Below are 16,869 nucleotides of genomic sequence, written 5' to 3' on the forward strand. Positions count from 1 at the left end.
TGTAAGAATAAAACACCAGAATCTTTGCCGGCTCTTTATTTGACAACAGCAGAATAATTGTACACGTGACAAAAAACTACATAAACGTAGACAGTGGAATCAGTTTAAAATGCTATTTTGCCTTTGTTTTACACAATCTGGTTTGTTCTGGAGACTCTTTGTTCGAAGGAGAGGCAGGGGAAGCTTGCATAGGGAGAGGGGCAAAGGTCATAGGAGGCAATAAAAGTGAAGGCTTGTGTGGAGGTGATAAATATTGTCTGCTATAAAAGCAGGGTGGATTAAGCCTGTAAAAGTCTTGGCCAAACTGCTCATAAACCAGTGTCACCTCATTTTGGGGAAAGCAGCTTTAATCTTTACAAAACCAAATGAAACGTGTGAGTGCGCCACCAGTGTTGTTTAATTGTATTAGTTTTGATAGAAGAGAGCTAATGTTGCAGTTAAATGCATCAAAAACATTTCTGGTATCTTCAAAACAGCACCTGCTGGTGAAAATACAGGCTAACACAAGTTAAAACAGTCTGTACTCTTTGCTTAAACACACATTAATGTGTTTATGTAGGCTAATAATGGCATTACAACACGATAAAGTCATTAGTGATCACAATTATCCCACCCGGTTTATCATAGCAGTGATCGTATTCCGATTAACAGTTTGCTTAAGTGATCTTCTACATTTTCATATTATCAAATCTTTTGAATACACCCAAACCAACAATGAACGAATGCCTGATATAGTACATTCCTATCTGGGCCAGTGAATTCATAAATATCCAAGAACTATTCAAACTAATAAGTGATTAACACCAACGCACTGGGTGGCATGTTCCTTACAAAGCGAGGAACATGGGAACTGTAGTTTCTTTGGAGTCAATCTTTAAAACCCGTCCTGCTGCCATAAAATACACACTAATTCACCAAATCAGCACTATTTACATCTGTTTGAGAAATGTTTGCTAGAAGCCTCGACGCCCCGCTGTTGTAGGAGTCAAACTCTTTTGTGAAGTAATGATACATGTGCTGTTTTGTTAACCATGCAATGGGGGAACGTGTCTGGCGTCAGTCTGTCTGTCCACCACTTTGGTCTAGACTAAATAAAGCAACAAATACATGTTATTATATGCAGACATTTATGTTCCCCAGATGATCAAACTGAAGGGCTTTGATTATCCCGTGCCTTGAGCTGTAGCACCACCAGCCAGTCGAGGTTTTCAGCTATGATCTAGTTGAAGGATTAGCACAACGTTCGTGGAGCCCCCTGATCTTTGCAACCGACTGACTTTACACATTTGTGGGTTTAAGTGACGTGTCTCAACAACGATTGGATGGATTGCTAAGCATTTTGGTCAAAATATTCTACTTGCCATTCCCCACCATGATGTACATTTGTCAGTGCTTTGGTTTATGACTAAATACCTGCAAAACTAATTACATTTTTATCAGCTTCGGCTGTACATGGTGTTTAGAGCTATTTAGCTAATGTCAAGAAGCTAACATGTGAAACTAAGATGATGAACTTACTTAACATCTGCGTGTTAGCATCATCATTGTGAATGCGTTGTGTGTTGAGGCACTGCTGTTACTATATTAGTACAGCCTCACATGCTGGCATGTTTTTTTTACACAAACCTTTACCTGCTCACGCATCCATCTTAACAGTCATCAAGTTATCAAAGAAATGCAATATCATGTAATCTCAGATATTGGATGAAATCATTTGTTACTGCACACAATGTTAATACTTTCATCAAATGATTGCCATATAGTTTATTTGATCGTGGCTTGTTAAATGGGATGGCTGTATCTTTTACAGTTGGTTCAGTATCTGTCTGTCTCACTATCCGTCTATCCTCGTCACACATCTTCTACAAACACACTGTGGTCCTATTGCCGGTCCTAAATCTCGCTGGTGTCCGACTCTTTTATCGCTCGATGATTGAATTGTCTTTCTCACACTGTTTTATGTTCTTTGCTTCACTTCTAAGAAGAGGAATTTAAAGAATGATCATTCAGATAAAAAAACATATTTACATGACATTTGTGTCAGTGAATTGAAATGAGCTTGTTTTCTCATCTCTCCAAAAACTCTGCCGCGTACATGGAGAACAAAAGAAGAAGATCATGTAGTGTGCTATTTCCTTTCTTTCAATAAATTTGCAATTTCCACCAAAACCCTTGACATTATTACGCTGTATGATTGTACCACCTAAAACAAACAATGTTCTTATACATTTGGACTGAACATTTCCAAACAAAACTTGTCTTTCTAGTACAATTCATCATCACTCAGCTTCCTGTCTGGCCGCCACCTTGCAGGGTCGTAAACATCTTAAACAAACACACACGTATGACGTCGTAATAGCACGGTTGGCTTGGGGCACACGGCCATTTAGACCCATTACCGCTTCATGTGAAGAGGCTTTCCGTCTCAACACACCCTGGATTATTCTCCGGCAGAGGAAAAGGTAACGTGTTAAGAGGAACAAGACTCTTTGTTTTATTGTCTCATCTTGGCTGTTTAATAGCAACTGAACGCTGTTAACAGTGGCTGTTGTTGTTAGTCTGAGAAAATGGGTCCAAGTGAGCACTTTCCCCTCCGCATGAAGGTAGATAAGAGTGCTGTTTTAAAGGAGGCCTTCAGCTCAACTCACAGAGCACCCAAACAGGCGTGTGAGCATGAAGGCCTCACACGCACACGCACACACACACACACACACATATGCACACATGCTCTCACTTATACATATATGAAAGAAGAGGCTTGAGAAGAAGCCATAGTTATAGCCATAATTAATCTTGAGAGAACATCTTGTTTGTTGTTGATTTATTTTTATCTCGTCTCCTCGACCTCAAAACAAACTCAGACATGTATTAAACCCAATGACCTGTATTTCAAAGATCAGCACGTTTCCACAGATGCAATATAAAAACAACGCCCTTTTGAGTGCATCACTCAATGTACATGTGATACATAACAAGCAGATACAGAGTCTTCTTTTTATCTTCTGCTTTCAAAAATAGATAGTCTGACTATCTATTTCCATCTTGTTAACATGAACCCCGGTATGGAAATCATCAGATTTTATGAACCATGGATTATATTTGGCATAGGTCTTACCCTTAGTTCCCCCTCCTGTGGTATATGGACTGAGAGACCACATGCACATATTTCTCCAAAACATTAAATCTAGCTCAGAGTAAAGAAGATGATGATGAAGATGGACACTAATGCTTATTAATCCGTGTCCAAAAATACTCCCCACAATGAACACTATTTATTATTGTTATTCTTGTTAAAAAAAGAACAATTCCCAGCTGTTCCAGGAGAATACCAGACATCTCTATGGACAATATCTTCAAAGCTAGGCAAATGTGTATTTTATTTATTTTGGGGTGAACTTTCCCTTTAAAGATTGACATCTTCAGTCGGAACAAATGAGCCGAAGACAAAGGAACAGGTTAAGGTAGTCAATAATTGAGAGACCGAGATTCATGGGATGTTTTGACAATACCACTGTTTTTAGTCTCTGTCCCATTTAGTCAGTCTAAAAGGTTAAAGCTATAAGACCCCGTCTGCTTCGGAAACATGGGATTGAGGTCGAAGTCAGTAAAGATGCGTGTTCATTATTTCAGAGGCTAATGATTAGTCTGTTTATGATTAGTCAATAATTTCCCTCAGCTGCCTCCTTCCTCATACAATTTGACCATATCAATTGGCATCTTACTAATAAAACAGGAACATAAATAACTAGCTGACTTTATTGACACCAATTTTTTTGACTTTGACATTGAAGCGAACTCTGTCTCTCAGACCTAAATGTCAAAAGGTCCGTCAGCATGGCTAAAACGCACACAAATATATAATGGTACCTTATATGCAAAGATACATGACAAATATGTATGTACTAAACCAAAAGAGGGGTCAAATTGGTTTGTGTTCTGACACTATCACTTATTCTGAAACTAATGTCCATGCAGTAGTAATTTATGATTGCTGTGAAATGTGGAAAAGATAAAACATACAAGTGATTTATGGAGCCAGTATTAAGTCTGTTAACTATTGTAAAACTGCCCTCAGCAAGAATCCTACAAAGTGTTTCATCATATGTTATTAAAGAATTCAATCAAGTGTTGTGTAGTTTTGTCAACATAAATATGTTGAGGACAACGCCACAAAATGTTTCTTATTTCCAAGAACTTCATGAGAAATGTCGGTATTTAACTGGAATTTCTGGATTTGGGTAATTGCCTGATAGGCGGTAATTCAATGAGTCCCAATGCCACTCTTGACTGGTACCATCTCTGTCTCGCTGCCATTCTGCCCTCTTGTGGATGTGTTGCTTCCATGGACCTAAAAAAAAATTGATTCATAAGACACAACCAGTATACCTAAAATATTTGCTAGGAATTTCGGCATGACCATTTTCCTCAAGCACAGAAAATAACATGGTGCTGACTTAATTGATTCATTTGAGATTTAAATTGCTTCTATAAATACAGATTAAGTATCATTTAATACAAAATGCCACTTAACCTTTTGTTTTAGATGAGTCTGTTTTTTGACCTGTTTCCAAAAGGCCCAGCTCTTCATGCAGTGCGTCACTGTCTGTTGCTTCACCGCTGGCACCTGTGAGTCACCTGTCAGACTCTGAACTGTCTGCACTGTCTGAGTTGTTTCTGAACGCAATAGTGTGTTTTTGTTGCCTATTATGTGAAACTGAGTGCTTGTCACAGACACATGGAGTGCAGTCTAACAGAAAGGTGATCTGACACAATCAAATTGAATCAAGTGCCACCTCATCTCATAATATAATCCATCTAATCTATTCTAATTTAATATTCAATCAAGGATTATCTATTTTATTTATTTTCTAACCTAATTTAATTTAATCAAATCAAGTGTACACGATATATTCCTAACTCATCTATCTAACCTCATGTTATATATTATGTAATCTAATATAGTCAAATTCAGCAGATGTCTCTGCACGGTTCGATTGCTGTCCATTCTGAGTGTGTTAAAAAGAACTCTGGCGTACTTACAAAGCCCTGGCTCTGCAAATGATTACACTATTCCAGCAACAGGGGGTGTTTGTGCTGGCGCACAGAACAGGAGAAGGGCCTCTGGTGTATGGAGAGAAAGGGATGGTACATCTTTTTTTTATTTGTTTAGGTGTTGATGCAGCAAATTAAAGCAGTTGGGCTGGTTTGGTGCAGCTTAACCAGTACTTTATTTAAACATGAGAGATTTGCTATAATTGGTGTCTTCCACCTCTGAATAATATCTATGTTCATCACAGCTATATGTACTTCACACATGTCACTTAATGCAGTAATTATTTGTCAACTCTCAGTGAAAGGTGTTCCTATGTCACCTTATTTACCCTCAAAGTCAGCACCAGTATTGATACCAGCACCAAAGTCAGTTGTGTCAGTTGAAGTCTCGTTGTACACCAGAAGTTCTGTCCGTCAGCTGCAAAGCTGCCACTGTTGCAAAGTAACTGATATAGAGATAGAAATCAAATCCAGGCGAGGGTTCAGGTTGAAGAGGTCTGACTGACTTTCAGAATAAAACCATAACAGTATAGTCTGATGAATGTAAAACCACTAAACCTTTGTTGCGTATCATTTTCTTTGAAACGTAACAAAACACTTTTACTACTTAGAATGTGTTAGAAAACCTCTTAAAAAATAAAATCATAAAATCAGGGGATTTCATTTGTGTTTGTTATTATTTCTTAAGATCTCAAGTGTAATAGGAACAGCCGGCGACACATGATCTATAATCTCTGTAACTCAGGAATGAAGAGAAGTCTCTGGAGGGAATAATATAATGTATCCGTTGTGAAAGTTGTATCTAAAGGATGGAGCAATATAATAATTATTGTGACTGGTTTGATTCATTTGGGACTGTAATTGAATTAAATTAAAAAGATATATTTAAAAAATAACATATATATATACAAACATTTTCAAACCAGTTACATTAATCCTAATGTAGTCCCATCCTTTAAATCTGTTTATCAACAACTGATTTGCATTTTGCTTACCTTAATCTCATGCATGATTTTTATTCATGAGTATTAAGTCCATCTGGCGTTTCTTCATTGATAAATAAGGTACTACTCTACTCCATAAATACCCTGTCTATACGACTCATCCTCAGTTGTTTGTCTGTTTCGGTTCTGCATCTCTTCCACTCTTTCTCTTGGAGGCAAAAGGTCAGTTCGCGCTCGGCTGAACGGCCCCGCCCACTTGTTTACGTCAAGGCAGCCCGGCTGTGATTGGCTGTTGGTTGTGTGTCGTACAGTGTTGCAAAAGATACACGACACGTACAGCGGGCCGTGTTTGTTGAGCTTGACGGTTTCGGTCAACCCGGTTGATCCGAGCTGAACTGAGCGGGACTGTAGACACAAAGAAGAAGCTAAAGAAGAACAAGTGCACGAGAAGGCTTCATTTACCATCTTTAATTCCCATCTTCAAAACCTATTTATTTGGATATTTGACCTGGCTGCTGGATACTTTGATTATTTTCTCCTTCACGTGAATGTGTATTATTATTACGTGTTTGTTTGCACGAGCGGGGACCTGTGACACGCGCAATTTGTTAAGAAGGAAAACTCGAAGAGAAGAAGACATGGAGAAATCAAACGGCTTCTCGTCCGACCGAAACATCCTCTGCCTGTTTGATGTGGACGGGACGTTGACAGCACCGAGAGAGGTGAGCAGCTCACTCCCATCCAGATCGACATTATAGGTTATTGGTTATCATTCATAAGCTTTCGTAAGAGCAGATCCTGCTCCTCTCGCCCTTCTGCCTTCATCATTTGCCCCTTCATTATGTTCAGGGTGTGAGACAGTGAGGATACGGTGTCTTCAACCTGACGTGTATTTAACTTCTGTCACAACACACATGGACACTGCCCTCACTTTAGGTTTTTTAGTTTATTAATATACTTTACATTCCCTAAAGGTAAACTGACATACTGTACATACCAACTCTTTTATAAACCTAGTTTTGGTTGTTTTGTCATTGAGTAAATTAAGATTTAAAGCACAAAACATCTTTTCTGTTATTCAGTTCCTTTTTCTCGGTCCATTGAGTTTGAATGTTTGGGTTCATTTAAGGTAAACTAGTGTGTGTGTGTGTGTGTGTGTGTGTGTGTGTGTGTGTGTGTGTGTGTGTGTGTGTGTGTGTGTGTGTGTGTGTGTGTGTATTACATAATGCGGGGCAGCTGAGAGCTTTTCTTCCATATGCTAAAATAATTGGAAATGCCAAATTGTTTTACCACAAAGGCAAATTCTGCAGCGTTGTCCATTGTTCTCTGTTCTGTGTAATGATGCTTCAACAACACAGACTTGTGTATGTGTTTTTTGAGAGGGAGCTCTACCAGTTAACACAAAGTGATAATGTGCGGTGCATGTAATCTGCAGAAAATCGACCCACAGTTGGATGAGTTTTTCCAGACCCTGCGGAGGAAAGTGAAGATCGGCATCGTGGGAGGCTCCGACTACTCCAAGATAGCTGAGCAGCTCGGGGAGGGGGATGATGGTGAGCAGTCTTCCTCCTGTCTGAACCAGGGAGGGTTTACTCACTGCATGCTGCATCGTTTACACAGCTGGGTCACACTGCATGACCTGACCTTTTTAATGTGCCTTCTGCCTAATTGGACACTAGTCCACAGAGAGTGGAGCTGAGAGGATGGTCCTTGGGAATAATGTGGGATTTAGGCCACTGTGCAGTTTAATAGAGAGTAACACAAAATGCTTTGAACAGACTCGCTATAAAAAAAAGGATGATAACACAACCCTGAACACCCTTTTCTTCCTTCATCGATGTCGCAATGCGGGAGGCCGGGCTAATAATTGTCTCTTGATGACTAACTGTTGCCTTTCCACTCATCATGATTGTCTCAGGATTATTTCGTAACAGCACCTTGGGAGCCACAGTTTAAAAAATGAACATATTAAACAAACACAGGTTAAACTCCAGTGGTTCGGTATGGTTTACTATTAATCTATGACCCCCAAACCTGCCGTCAAAACCCACTGGCGCCCTGGCCCTCACACTGCTGTGACAACAACTTCCCAGCCGAGTTAACATATTGTTTGGTTAACATGGGCAGGGTGAAACTTGTCTGTAAATATTACGGTACAGCTGAAAGGCAGAGGTTATGCCAAGAGTGAGCCATGTGGTTCCCTAACCTTGCCAAGTGTGCTAAAAGGTGAATCCTTTTTATACTTTGTGATGCACACATTTGCAGTAAATGTCGTTGTTGCTGCTGCAGTATAATGTACCTGACACAAAATTCATTCCAATAACACTTTTATTACATTTTTAACCCAGTGAGAGGAATGTGTTATTGTTATTTGTCACACAAGATCCAGCCATTATTTTATAATCATCTTCTACATGCCTTTTTTATGCTGGATTATGCTGTTTTGCATGTGACTGCTGTGTTATTGAAGGTAAAGTGAAACCATGCCGTTTTTAATCAGGCAAAGTTATAGTGTAGAGCGTTGTTAGCAGGGCAGTTACAGGCTAAAGTGAATGGGAAGGTCAGAGAGATTAAACTTGGCTTTTCCAGGCAGTGTTACATACACTGTAATCTGCTACCAGGTAAAAATAGCAGGCTGTTCCATTCTTCCATATGTGAGTGTGTGTGTGTGTCTTAAATAACCAAATGAGCTCATTTAGCCCTGATCCATCTGTCTCCTCTCTTGCAGTGATGCAAAAGTTTGACTACGTCTTTGCTGAGAACGGGACAGTGCAATACAAAGACGGGAAACTCCTCTCAAAGCATGTAAGTGAACATTCAGTCCCATTTTTCATCTTCAGTCACAATATCCGCTAGTATTCAACACATTATCTATTTTGAGAAAAATACATTGGACGACATGATTGTATGAAACGTATGTTTCAAAAAGAAGCATTCTATGTCACACCACTTACGACTATAAATCTACCAAGGTGACCTCTTTCCCTGCATCTTGACAAGCCAGATCCTCAGGGCAAAAAGAACAAATGTTATCAGTTTCAGTCACCTGTCACAACAATGGGACAGAGCACAGGCCGCCATGTGTTTCATGAATAAAGTGCATTTTCGTCCCGTTAGGCGATACAGAACCAGATCGGAGAGGAGCTGCTGCAGGACCTCATCAACTTCTGCCTCAGCTACATGGGGCTCATCAAGCTGCCAAAGAAAAGGTGAGACTTTGACCAATCTTAAGAAACAGTCAGGCCACAAGTTACTTTCTCCCCCAGGTGGACACATACACACACACTTTCGTCCTGCATTCCTGGTATTTCTGGTAACTCATCCGCCCTGACCAGTTGAAGCAGGAAGAAACCTGCCTCATCGTGATCTCTGTGTAGTAATAAAGCTAAAACACCATTGTTAGCATGTATATATTTTCTTCTTCTGATGGGGGGAAAACAAATCCAGCTATTCAGAATGTCTTTTGTCAACATGAATCTTCAGTCTTGGTTCAAATTTGTAAAATTCCTTGATTTGACATGCAGGATTGGCTCCTGGCTGTGTGAATGGCAGCCTCATTTAAGTCCTCTCAACAAGTAGCATGTCCTTTTTTTGCCCGGCAGGGGAACGTTCATTGAGTTCAGGAATGGAATGCTCAACATCTCCCCCGTTGGTCGGAGCTGCACGCTGGAGGAGCGAATTGAATTCTCTGAAATCGACAAGGTGAAAGATTTGCCATTAGTGCATTGACGGTGACCAAAGTTACATTACTGGGTTGAAAATTCGCCTGATTTGCAATGAGATTGAAACGATAACTTAATTAAAAATGCACAGTTTGCCAAATTAAACAAGCTGCACATTTGAACACATCAGGCACTGAGAGTCACGGCGAGAGGTCGAACAATGTTGAGCTTTCAGGACCGCTGAACAGGCTGTCCATTGATGGTTCACAGAGCCAGGCGATATGGAGGAAGCAGATAGCAGCAGAGGAGAGGTTTAACACTTTAGCTTCCCGCTAGCATTTATGCAGCTAGATCCTCTATGTTCAGATTAAATTAACCAACATGCACCAGTGCATGGCAAACTGCACACATTTAACATCTGGGGAACGGAGCAGATAATAGTTCTAGGTGTGTTCAATGCAAACACACGGCTTGTGTGCAGTAACAAGGTTGGCTAACTCTGACTGCTTTGTCACTTTCTCCACAGAGAGAGAAGATCAGGGAGAAATTTGTTGCTGCCCTGAAAGAGGAGTTTGCTGGAAAGGGACTTCAGTTCACTAAAGGTAAGAGAGTCGACAGCCGAAAGCCCACTTACAGAAAACCTGCACTTGCAAAAAAGCATGCATCCTGTAATATTCGACCCACTAATTCTAATTCTGACGGGTCTAAAATTACATTCAGGAAATGGCAGTTGAGTCTTCTCTTAATCTGCAGGAGACATAAAACAGGAGAGCCATAAACGTACGAGAGAAAAGAGCCAGTGTGTATTTGTATGTTAGCATCCCCGGTGCCTCAAGACCCAGGAGACAGTGGCACTTTATTGGCAAACAAATAAATGAGTCTGATCACATACTCGTTTTTGGGGTGTTTTTTTGCCAGTAGAGTTAATTTTGTGTCACTGGTTCAGGGCTGAATCGATTGTAAGACAGCCTGTAAACATCTGCAGGGAGGCCTCCATGTGAGGCACACAGATTTTAGATTTTTGCAAGAGAGCGCTGTATCAGGTCAGTACTCTGTATTGGAAGGTATCATGTCAGTGTATACTACATGTTGCATTTAACCAATTGAACCCTGATATCACCCTCAAATGTCTCCTGAAGAGGTGGATAGGGGATCAAAACACCAGATGACAATGTTCCATGATGTTTGGACGTGACCTAATCTACTATAGTTTTACCACGCATGCTCTCTGAATAATACAGTCTACTACAGTCTCTTTGTTTGTATTCTTGGAGCGTGATCTTTCTGGCTCTTGCTGTCTTCCTGATGACGGTGTAGTTTAATGACAAACTAGTTTTACAGCACATCTGTCTGTCTCTTCTCCCTCTAACCCGTGCCTGTGCTGTATGGAGGACCTTGTGCTTTACGTTGGAGCCTTCTGTTAACTTTTATACAAACACACAGTTCCCGCTCTCTCTGTGACGCAGCAGCAGTAAGATTAATCGGATAATGGATGTTTGCTTACGTGCTCTGAGAGGCGTGAGCCTCAGTTGATGACCCCAGAAGGCTTTTCACAATCCAGGCAAACAAAGGAGACAGACAGACTGGTTTTTCCTCAAATCTCTTCCAGTTCTAGGTCCCTGGCACGTAGCACAAAAGGGAAATGGGACTTTATCTCCTGTCTGCTTTCTGAGTTCACATATAGCTATCATGTTACCTGAAGTTTAGAAGATAAAACAACATGAAACTTTACTCATCCTGAGTAAAAATGCTGCTCAGCAGTTGCAATACGAATTGGGATGTGTGTGAATATAAAAGATAACAATAAGGTGCAAATGCAAAATAAGTATGAATCCTAAAGATATTAACAGGTTAACAGTCGGGATCAGTCTAGGTGGGCTGATATGTCTGCACAGTATACGATCTGATCTAATAATAGGTTTCTGAGGTAGAGAGACAGTTGTTGTTGTTTTTTGCAACATCAGCGCCATTTGCAGATGTTTTACTGTTTTACTGACGCAGAGGAAATGCGCAAATTAATGATCAGTGTCTTTCTGCTTCAGCACGGCTGCCCCTGGTAGCTGATATCTTATTATTATTATTATTATCTACCAAAGATATTCCTCGTTGCCAGTGTTTTAGTCCATTTTGTAAAAAAAAAGAAAATAGAAATTTAATGAAATCTTTAATGAAACACCAAAGTATGGTTTACATGTTGTCATACCTTCTCATTTGCAAGTGTTGATTGTAAATGCTATTTAGGTGTTGTTTAAACATTATATCCAATCTGCACTGAGAATACAGAATATAAGAGACACTGAGGATGTGAGGTAAAAGCTTGTATCCTGTATTGATTCTTTAATTATTAAATGTTAGCAATCCCAGAGGAGGAGATGCAGTTAAAGATAGGCAAACCCTTTGAGGAATGTTGAATATCAAATTCCTTAAATTACTCATTTCCACATATAGCTTCTTAAAGCTATTAGATTCCTGTCTATATGTTCTTTGGAACTTCACGTTTTGTGCATTTTAGTCACCTGTATATAAAGAGGCAGTTTGTGTAATTCATTTAGGTTTTAGGGGTTTAGCAGAGTGGTTGAAAAGGATTACATGCACATCTATTCAATGTCCACTGAGCAGCCCGACTTTGTTCTTGAAAAAAGCAGACAAAGCAGGCCGGGGGATGGGTTCTCCCAGAGGTGGCTGAAGCGCTGAGGTGTTTATTGTGTGGGGTTGAAGGTGTTTAGGATGGAGGCGTGTGGTGGGTGGGTGAGTGAAACAGCCCTCTGATTGGCTGGAGGCTCCTCAGCTGTTGCCTTTGTTATTGACAAGGCAGTGAATAGTATTTACGGGGGAAGGGAGGACTAAAAGGGAAGTGCTGTGTAGAACGTTGGAGGAGACTTTTGGGCTCCATGTCACGGTTGCATGATCATTCGACTGGCAGCTGAGCAACAAGAGAGCTTTTTCTGTGACCCTTAATATGTGATGAACAACAAGCTGTAATGAGGGCCAGAGCTGAACTGTGTAAAGAACATGTTGCAAAACACACGTCGCAATCTGTGCCCTTATCTACGAGCTGCGGCCGCAATCACGCCCGTCACTGTCGTCTCTGGATTCCTCGAATATAGAAAATTATTGCCATTGTTTGGTCAATGATGGACTCGCACACACGTTGGGGTGTGTGTTTATTTGTTGCAAATCTTATTTTTCCAGACTGAAGGGTGTGTCTCGCTCTCTGCCAACTGTTAAAACAAAAAAGCCTCCATCAGTCACAGCCTCTGGTCAGACAGTAAACAACGTGTGTTCCACAGGGCCAGACTTGTTGAGTGTAAATAGGTGGAAGAATGCGAAAGGGAAAGTATTCACCAACATTTTGAGTGAACTGGTTCATATGAATTATGTTGTCTTTAAAATGCATTGTATTGTTAAAGCTGTTTATTCAAGGATTACAATGCATATGACTAAATAATTATGACAAGGATGATAACAATGTCCTGTTGGTTGTGTGTTTTTAGGTGGTCTCATCAGCTTTGACGTTTTTCCAGAGGGCTGGGACAAGAGACTGTGTTTAGAGCTGCTGGACAGCGAAGGCCTAAACGCCATCTATTTCTTTGGCAACGAGACGTCGGATGTAAGTTCATCCTGGGAAATATTTACAGGAGGGCTGGGTGCAGTGATGTGGATTCAGATACTGACACTGTCTACTAATTACATTCTTCATACACTGCATGGCCCAAGGTATGTGGACAGTCAAAGATTACATTGATTGTTGAATATCTCCATTCTAAAACCTGGGCATTAATCTGCCCCCACTCTTCTGGGAATTCTTTTCACAAATATTTAGCAACCTGGCTGCAGAGATTTGCACGCACTCACACTGCTGTGTAATTTCAGCAGCATAAAGATTTCTCTTAAATAAGGAAACTTGCTATTTCAATATTCCATTGTATTCTGGGGTTTATCTTCACAACTTAATGACTTAAGTGTTCGCTCAGATCAAACTGTTTGTCCAGGCTTGTTAAAAGCTCAAATTTCTTGATTTTAGATTGGGAGAGCTTTGGCTGATAGAATATTAATATGGATTTATAATCTTTGATGATTGTCTTTTCAGGGAGGAAATGACTACGAAATCTTCAACGACCCACGGACCATCGGTTTCACGGTCTACTCTCCGGAGGACACGGTCAGGTTCTGTCGGGAGCTTTTCTTTGATGCTCCACCACATGAGCCCTGATGTCCTGGAATAACATGCCCTCTCCCCAACAACAAGCAACTCCATCCCATATTACAACTGCTGAAAGGTACTACTGATCATCTCCATGTTATTAATATGATTACTCTATACAAATAGACAGCAGCAGGGTGATTTGACTAAATGTGTGCAATAAATCCAGCTGCTTTTTTGTTTTGTTTTAAAGGGACAGAAACTGAGGAAGTGTTACCTGTATGTGAACGTTTGAAGTGCGGGGCCAGTGTAACAGCACTGCGATGTGTAGCATGTGACATGAAACTAGCCCTAAAAACTAAGATATTCAGCAGTGTTGGGAATTATTACTCCAGAATTTATTAAGAGCATAGAATTATGATTTGCACTCATGTTGTTATATTTCCATACCATTCGCTGGTGTACTGTAGTCTCGTTGAACACCGCTGAAGAAGGTGACAAAAGTGACGGAGAAACATTTACTCGTTTTGTGAGTCCACATTGAAAATGCAGTTGCAGCATATGAATCATTCCAGGTATTTTAATATGTTATGTTTTGTTTATTTACTGTGTAATCCCTTAACTATCAAGTGTCTGTTTTTAAAATGGATCAGATTTCGTTTTAAAAACTGAACATTACTGACTCAATGAATTCATCTTAACCAGTGAATTAAGCTATTGTGACCAAGTCACTCTGCAAACCTTTTGTCAGTTGACATGACAGCTTTTTATGTAAAATATTTTTACGAGCTAAATCGTGGCCTGCGCTCTGGGTGAATGTATGTATTGATGCTTATTGCTAATCTCTTTTAGATTAATGCAGTTTTCAACAGATGCCTCAAGGGTTTTTTAAGTAACTTTTAAAATTGTGAACACTGAGACTTAGATTTTCCCATGACGGGTCAATGTTCTGTCACGGTTCAGAAAAAACGCCTCCTGGATGAATCGTTGTTGTAAATAGGATAAATCATATATCAGCTGCAGTTCTGTGTCTGACTGTAGACACTGCTTCAACAACAAAGACTAAAAGGATCATGTAGACCTCTATGCACAGCAGATATGAGCTTTTAATGAATCACTAACTGATTAAAAAGATCGGTCTTGTCGTTTTTCAGAAATTTTGCTCAATTCATGGTAATAAAACTTTTTTGATATCATGTCACCGACCTCAGCTCTCAAGTGTTGTTCTTTGTCCTTTACTCCTTTTACATGTAACTCACTCACAAAATCATGAACTCTGCACTTTTAATACAATTCTGCCTCGTTACATGCCTTTTTACATTTTTCCACTGGGAGACGGCAGACACTTTCAAATCTCACCTACACAGATGCTTTAACGATAAAATACTATTCAACTTCTGGCTGTTTTTGTACACAAATGAATCATTTATTCCCCTAACTATCGTTCAATTCTCTTTTAATGTAAGTCAGCAGTGCCTGACACTACGTCTTGGCAGGCACACGATCAGACAAGTGAGCCTCAGTGTTGAATGTCCGTAGAAAAATGTATGTGACCGCAGTTAACTACTTATTCTACCAATAAGTCACAGATAACTAAATAAGTAGCACAAGAGTTTGTACTTCAAATATTCAGCATCAAAGACAAAAATATTTTCAACCAATATTGCTAATTTTATTGGTTTCTTTTGGTATTCTTCTTTCTTTTTTAACCCCACTGTAAAAGCCATTCGGGGCTTAGTAATAATACACAGTAAAAAATGTAATGTACAAAAGTGGGAAAATGTATTATACTAAATATGTTAAAGATACAGGCACTCAAATGGCAGGAAGAACACAAAAGGCATGTATCGGCAGTTGCTCTGGTTTGCAAACTTTTTCAAGTTTTTCCTCAGGCACCATCACGTTTATGCTGAGCATATGTCTCTAGAAATAGAGAAGAGGCAGGAAGTGACGTGATAAATACGTCATCGTGTTAAGCACATCTTATTTTTTTTTTGCCATTTGGCCACTAGTTGTTTCACCCCTCAATAACAGCCCTGAGGTTACTGTACAATCTTTTTTACCAATGAAGACAGAAGTTGACATGTCAGTGGGTGAGCTTAGCCTGGTTCCAGACCTAAAACACAACCAACATCTTAGATTTATTCATTTATAAATAAAATGGAGTTAATTTAATATAGTATTAGTATAGTAATAATAATCACTGTCATACTGATCAGTCTGGGGACAACTTTGACAGGACGTGTTGTCTGTGGTCAAAAACAGACCTGTGATCTCTTTTTTAAAGACAGCCTCATATGTTGATCAAAGTTCATTCCACTCTTCCTCTTCCTCCGTCAGTCTCACTCTCACATGCGACTAAAGAAACACAGCTTCCATCAGACGCGTGAATCATAAAATGCTTTAATGTTCTTTCAAGGCTCAGTAGACGTCATCATGGGGATCACCACCACCGTGGCTCGTCCACAAAAGAAAGTGCCCCTAAATAAATCCAAAGTAAGGTTGAACAAGTTCAGGCAGTGACACTGACAGACAGACAAGATGCATAGAGACTCTATGGAACAGACATAATAGAAAATGACACACGGCAAACCTGAATAACTACAAACAGCGTTGATGTGTCGATGATCTCTTTTGACACCAACTATGAAGTCATGAAGTTCACGATCACACTGACTGCGCTTGATACACCACACACAGATACATGTTTTTTTCTGATAATAGAAAAAGAGATTTACAAATAGTTTTTTTTATCAGTAATATCTGGCCCCAGATGTTTTCAAAACAGACATTTTTCAAACAACTCCACAAATTTGGAAAAACCTGACGGTGATGTTTATAGAAGTTTTTCTGGCAGTTTTCATGTTGGAAGTTTAAATTTCTTAAGTGCAAGCTCTGACTGTAATTACCCAAAATATAGAGCTTGCAATCTGAGGTCACATACACATCTGATTAAATAAATACATAATTAAAATAAATAACCACAGACAAGACACACAACCAAGGATATGCGTTTTCCAGGAAAATACTTGCAATCGCTTTCCTCACAGTAAAGTAATTTTTTTTT

General features: G+C 39.7%; 1 protein-coding gene across 1 annotated transcript; it reads left to right on the forward strand.

Annotated features, from left to right (window-relative positions):
- Positions 1 to 6,440: 6,440 nt before the first annotated feature.
- On the forward strand, positions 6,441 to 14,998 carry pmm1 (phosphomannomutase 1). Its single transcript, XM_079232650.1, has 8 exons — positions 6,441 to 6,718; positions 7,432 to 7,549; positions 8,725 to 8,801; positions 9,114 to 9,205; positions 9,599 to 9,698; positions 10,185 to 10,260; positions 13,153 to 13,268; positions 13,749 to 14,998. The coding sequence occupies exons 1-8, from the start codon at positions 6,545 to 6,547 to the stop codon at positions 13,869 to 13,871; spliced, it is 876 nt and encodes a 291-aa protein (XP_079088776.1). The 5' UTR covers positions 6,441 to 6,544; the 3' UTR covers positions 13,872 to 14,998.
- The last annotated feature ends 1,871 nt before the right edge of the window (positions 14,999 to 16,869 follow it).

Source organism: Taurulus bubalis (genome assembly GCF_910589615.1).
Source record: "Taurulus bubalis genome assembly, chromosome: 17".
In the NCBI taxonomy this organism is placed as follows: Eukaryota; Metazoa; Chordata; class Actinopteri; order Perciformes; family Cottidae; genus Taurulus; species Taurulus bubalis.

Coding starts and splice junctions, on each gene's coding strand:
- pmm1 (XM_079232650.1), top strand. CDS start 6,545: ATGTGTATTATTATTACGTGTTTGTTTGCACGAGCGGGGACCTGTGAC. Junction 8,802..9,113: donor GGAAACTCCTCTCAAAGCAT/GTAAGTGAACAT, acceptor TCGTCCCGTTAG/GCGATACAGAACCAGATCGG. Junction 9,699..10,184: donor AATTCTCTGAAATCGACAAG/GTGAAAGATTTG, acceptor CTTTCTCCACAG/AGAGAGAAGATCAGGGAGAA.